Source organism: Sardina pilchardus, chromosome 6 (assembly GCF_963854185.1).
Source record: "Sardina pilchardus chromosome 6, fSarPil1.1, whole genome shotgun sequence".
NCBI lineage: Eukaryota > Metazoa > Chordata > Actinopteri > Clupeiformes > Clupeidae > Sardina > Sardina pilchardus.
The window spans coordinates 12,226,381-12,231,532 of record NC_084999.1 but is presented as its reverse complement, the minus strand read 5'-3'; the positions used below and the strand labels follow the sequence as shown (position 1 = coordinate 12,231,532).

Sequence of the window (5,152 nt, the reverse complement as noted above, 5' to 3'; positions counted from 1 at the left end):
TTACACTCTATCACAGTCCACAGGTCTATCACGTGTGGCACATGTAGGATTCCAGTTCAATGGTAGGGCAAAGGAGATAAAAGCTGTTAAAAGTTATCTTATCGTTACAGATGGTACCGCAAAAAGAGTGCAGAAAAGTTATTGAGCATCATCACTGTTCAAAAACACCCGCCATTCACTCATTATAAATATGAAAAAAAAAAAAAAAAATCACTTGCAGTTGCAAACACATGTGTTTTGGTCTCTCTTACGCAGAGACAGTGTGTCCCTTTGATTAAGCTGATATCAGAGTTTGGGTCGGTTTCCAGGAAACACTTCTATAAACGCACCCCTGTCACACTGAACTCCACCAATGACATCAGACCAGGCGTGAGCTGCAAGCTGCCCGGTCCATCTCCTTATCTATTCACGGCCTGCACACCCCCCATTTCAGCTCTTTCTAGTCGGACACCTGCCTTGGAATGCATACAGAGGGGAACATGCACAGTAAAGATAATTCATGGTAATGTACAAATAGATCATTTTTTAAATGAACCTAATACAAAGAATACTGATGAAGGAAGGTGTCTACTTAATCATAACCCCAGTGAAATGGTCTTTAAGGCTGTGCTGTTGGTGATGTTTTTGCCTACAAAGTTTTCTTTGTCGGTGATATTGTTTTTGATGGTAAATAGGCTTGGTTGTTGATTGGCCTCAGTGGGAAGTCTCTTCCCTATAGCACGAGGAATTTAACATCTCTCCTGCGTGTGCCTGAACTTACTTTTAAAAACACAGCGTCAGAGCTCAGAGAAATCTGCCCTGAATCTCCAGAGTGCGGGTAGAATAAACCTGTAGGGTACAACAAACAGTGCAGAAAAGTGTGTAGAGAGAAGAGTGCTCTTTTGTTCTCTTGCTGTCAACAGTACAGTATGTAGCTCTTGCCAAACAGCACTTTGCTTTTCAAATAATATGTTTTTTTGTGGTCACTAATCAAGCTTTAGATTTGATCACAGTTATCTTGATTGTCAAATAATGTAGGATTTAATGTGACAGCAACTCATTTAGATCAAATACATAAATGAAGTGAATGCCACCACCATTAGCCTGAAGAACATGTTAATTTTTCTCTGGACGTTTGTATCTATTGTCCCTCAGACCAGACGGGAAATATTCCTCCTACCTTACCTTACCTTACCTGCCACATCAGTGAAGGTGTTTACAGAGCATTCAGCTCTTTGAACTTACCAGCATGGTAAAATCTCTAAAAGTGCAGAAGTACTCTGAAGTTCAACTGCAGGCTATGACAAAGGTGCTTTTTGGTAGGGAGCACCAAAGTGCAGGGGAAAAGGAGCTATAGTGCTGTTGCTGTCCTGTGTGTGTGTGTGTGTGTGTGTGTGTGTGTGTGTGTGTGTGTGTGTGTGTGTGTGTGTGTTGTGTGTGTGTGTGTGTGTGTGTGTGTGTGTGTGTGTGTGTGTGTGTGTGTGTCTGTGTCTGTGTGTGTCTGTGTCTGTGTCTGTGTCTGTGTCTGTGTGTGTGTGTGTGTGTGTGTGTGTGTGTGTGTGTAAAATGTCTTCTTTTCTCATGGTTATACTGAAATTCTTAAAAACATGTAGGCTACCATGTGATAAGAAGTGAGTGATCTGAGTAGCAAGCCACGCGCACCAACACAAACAGGCCTCTTGTGAATGTACGCGTGCTTGAGATTTTTGACGCACTCTGACTGTGTTGCTTGCCGTGATCTCAGCTGCTGCTCGTTTGAGAACTGCAAGCTGACGACGGACTGGCTGCTGAGCAGGATACGACACCGGCCCAAGATCGCCGTGGTGTGCGGCTCGGGACTCAGCCTCCTGGCCGACGATGTCACCAACAAACAAACTTTCCGTTACGAGGACATCCCCAACTTTCCCATCAGCACAGGTGAGACAGCGAGACACATCTACATCTTCAAGTCCTTGACCCCCAAATTCTACATAGACTAGATTTGCCTCCCAGAGTCCCTGTTCTTTGGCTGCACCATCATTAATAGGATAGAATAGTATAGAAACTTCAATTGCCACACAACAATGGTGGTGGTATTTTTTGTAGCTCAGAATGGGGGGGGGGGGGGGGGTATAAAATAAACTACATAAATAAATAAATACAGTTGCAAATCAGGAGATTAAGAGTATGATTGCTGAAGGGTAGAAGCTGTTATTGAAGCACATCGTTCCAGTACCTTAAAATGCAGAGCTATCCAATAGGCCGGGTGAACCTGCCTGATCCGCCGGCCATTTGGATTTCGCCCAGCCGCTCAGGCTGGAAATCTGCACATCTATCTCTCCTGCTTCCTGTCCACATCTTTTGGGTCCAATCACAAACGAGCTTATCCAAAAGACGCACCAGATCGTTGGTCTGATTGGTTGAAGGACTATCCAAAAGCGTAAAAAAGACATGATTTATTGATTTTCCAAAAGTTTCTTCATTTATGAGGTTAATACATGGGGGCAATTAATATGGTATTAATATGGTTTTCAAGAGATTACATATTTTTCAGGTGTGTTTTGTCTGTCGTATTGGAACCGTTTGCTGTTTCCATGTCCCCTCCATCTCCGAATGGCTTTCATGCGCCAGTTATCTTAGTCTTGTCCTGTGAAAGAAATGAACAGCCTCTGGTCATATTTTTCATCATTAGAATCTTCAGACTGTTTTCTCCGGTATATCTAATGGGGAACAGATACATATTTGTTTGTTTAAAAGCCTTCAGTCATGATTACTGTAAGTGTGCCGTGATTTGGCAAAGGAGTAAGTGTATCTCACAAATATGGCAAAATAGTATTCAGGTGTGTGGGAATACTCAGGAGACTGTGTTGTTGTCTTAGATTTCTGAGAATTGAACACAAGGCAGTTATTGTGTTTTGCCCAATATAGCCTCTGGTTGTGTGATACGAGAGCTCGTTGGTAAACGCACTCCTGTATTTCTAAGAAATTATTCTCCACCTCGCGTATTGTAACATCAACTACGAGTGAAATGAGTAACTACTGGCCATGAATAAAATATCTCGACTCGAGTAAAAATAGACCTTAATACCTTCCACTGGGCCTTCGTATGATGAAATCTCACAGATTTTTAAATATTTACGATTCAGAGGTGAATGTGTAATCACCTAAAGATCAATTGCAACTAATGATATTTCTACTCCATAAAGTATGTCAAGGGGCTAGGCTGTTTGTGTGTGTGTATGTGTGTGTGTGTGTGTGTGTGTGTGTGTGTGTGTGTGTGTGTGTGTGTGTGTGTGTGTGTGTGTGTGTGTGTGTGTGTGTGTGTGTATGTGTGTGTGTGTGTGTGTGTGTGTGTGTGTGTGTGTGTGTGTGTGTGTGTGTCTGTGTGTGTCTGTGTCTGTCTGTGTGTGTGGTATGTCTGCATAAGTCATAAATCAGTGTTTGAGCATTTACTATGAAGAACATGACTGTTTGCAATGTCCTTGTGAATACTGTACAGTATATGTATGTTTGTATTCTTTTTGTTCTGTTTTGCCTTTGTTCCGTGTGTGTGTGTGTGTGTGTGTGTGTGTGTGTCTCCGTGTGTGTGTGTGTGTGTGTGTGTGTGTGTGTGTGTGTGTGTGTGTGTGTGTGTGTGTGTGTGTGTCAAAAAGGTCACCTGGTTATAATGTTATGCGTATCAAACTGATGATTTATTGCTTCTATTTACTGAGTCAAAGAAAATAGGTGTTGGAGAGGTGAAGTGTAATCATCCTTTTAATTTCAGTTTGTCTTGCAATCTCCTATCCAATCCTGTGGTTCATTCTACTTGTCAGTATTGGTTAAAGGGCCCTCTGAGTCCCTAGAGGTAATGCCTTTTAATTAGGAAGACTAATTGATACTTGGTTAAGCAGTGACTCCCTCTAGCTCTCTTCCTGAGGAGAGGGGAGGGGTGAGGGAGGCTGTTAACACCAAGTCGTCTATTTGACATTTGGCTGTTTCATTTCATTCTATAGTACTTTCCCCTTACAATGCAGTGGAGCATATCCTCCATAGACTTTACTATACAGAGAATAACATTTAATTCTCACCTGTCACAGAGAACTTCCTACTTGCCCATAAAAAGTGATTGATCTCAGCATTTTGGCATTTATTTGAGATGTGCAGTCTCTTCTGGCTGAGCTTGGCGTGTTTAAAGTGTTTATAAACACAAGATGTAAACAAAGTGTTTGTGGAGATTTACTGTCCGGGTGAGTTCCTCTAACTTCCCTTCTCACTTGTGCATTTGTTTTGCCACTCTGGCAAGTTGCATGAAAGTGACAAAGTGGGACACGCTCATTAAAATGCTAATGTGCTCATTAATTTTAGAATGTTTTTTTTTTTTTTTTTTTTTTTAATAATAAAATAAATTTCATGGGCAGAGTAATAAGTGCTTCTCTGATAATCCCAGCACCATTTGTCAATGCTCACCGAAGAAAAGAGCAATTGACGGAAGAAACACAGCCGCCATTATTCAGAGCCCAACCTCATTACTCCACACATTTTTTAGGCTCCAAACAAATCTTACCAGGCAGAACTCAAGGTGATATTAACATAATCTCTATCTTGCCATCCTGGGAAGAACCTGAGGCCACGAATTTGCAGTTAAGCCTCTTTGGAAACTGTTGAATAATATTAAAGAGTGGGGGGCAAACTGTCGGAAAGATGGTTCTTGGTTCGTTATAAATATGAATGTGCTTGGGATGTGTTTCATAAGAAGAGCACAGAGAAAGGGCTTGTCAAAGCTTAAAGAGAGAACAAAAAAAAGATGACCCTGACACCCATTAGACACAGAACCTGCTCTTCGACTTCCTTGAAAGGTTCAATTTCACACCCTTTTTAAAATGGCAGTTCTGTCGTCCACTCTGCTGTTGCTCCTTATTATCACCTAATAATGTTATTGTAAAAGGGAGCATTTGGTGAGGTTCTCTTTTATTATTCGAAACTCTGAGTTCTCTTTTTCTCTCTCTCCCTCTCTCTCTCTCCCTCTCTCTCTCTCTCTGTCTCTTGCTCTCTCACAGTTTGATTGTACTGTACAGTCCCTATGCTAGCTGACAAATACATCATCAGACAGATTAGCCCTAGGGCAGTTGCTGTGGTTCTCATTCGGCTGTGGAGAGCCAGAGAGCGCACAGTAAATACTCACTGCAGGGGCAGAGCGTGGATGTGGTTAAGC

The 5,152-nt window shown here is 41.9% G+C and overlaps 1 protein-coding gene across 1 annotated transcript in view; it reads left to right on the top strand.

Moving 5' to 3' along the window:
• Positions 1–341: 341 nt before the first annotated feature.
• The window catches only part of pnp4b (purine nucleoside phosphorylase 4b), a 13,906-nt gene continuing 9,095 nt past the window's right edge, over positions 342–5,152 (top strand). The window contains exons 1-2 of the mRNA XM_062538478.1: positions 342–502; positions 1,724–1,896. Coding sequence (XP_062394462.1) covers positions 462–502; positions 1,724–1,896 — 214 coding nt within the window. The 5' untranslated portion in view covers positions 342–461. The remainder of the gene's footprint in view (positions 503–1,723; positions 1,897–5,152) is intronic.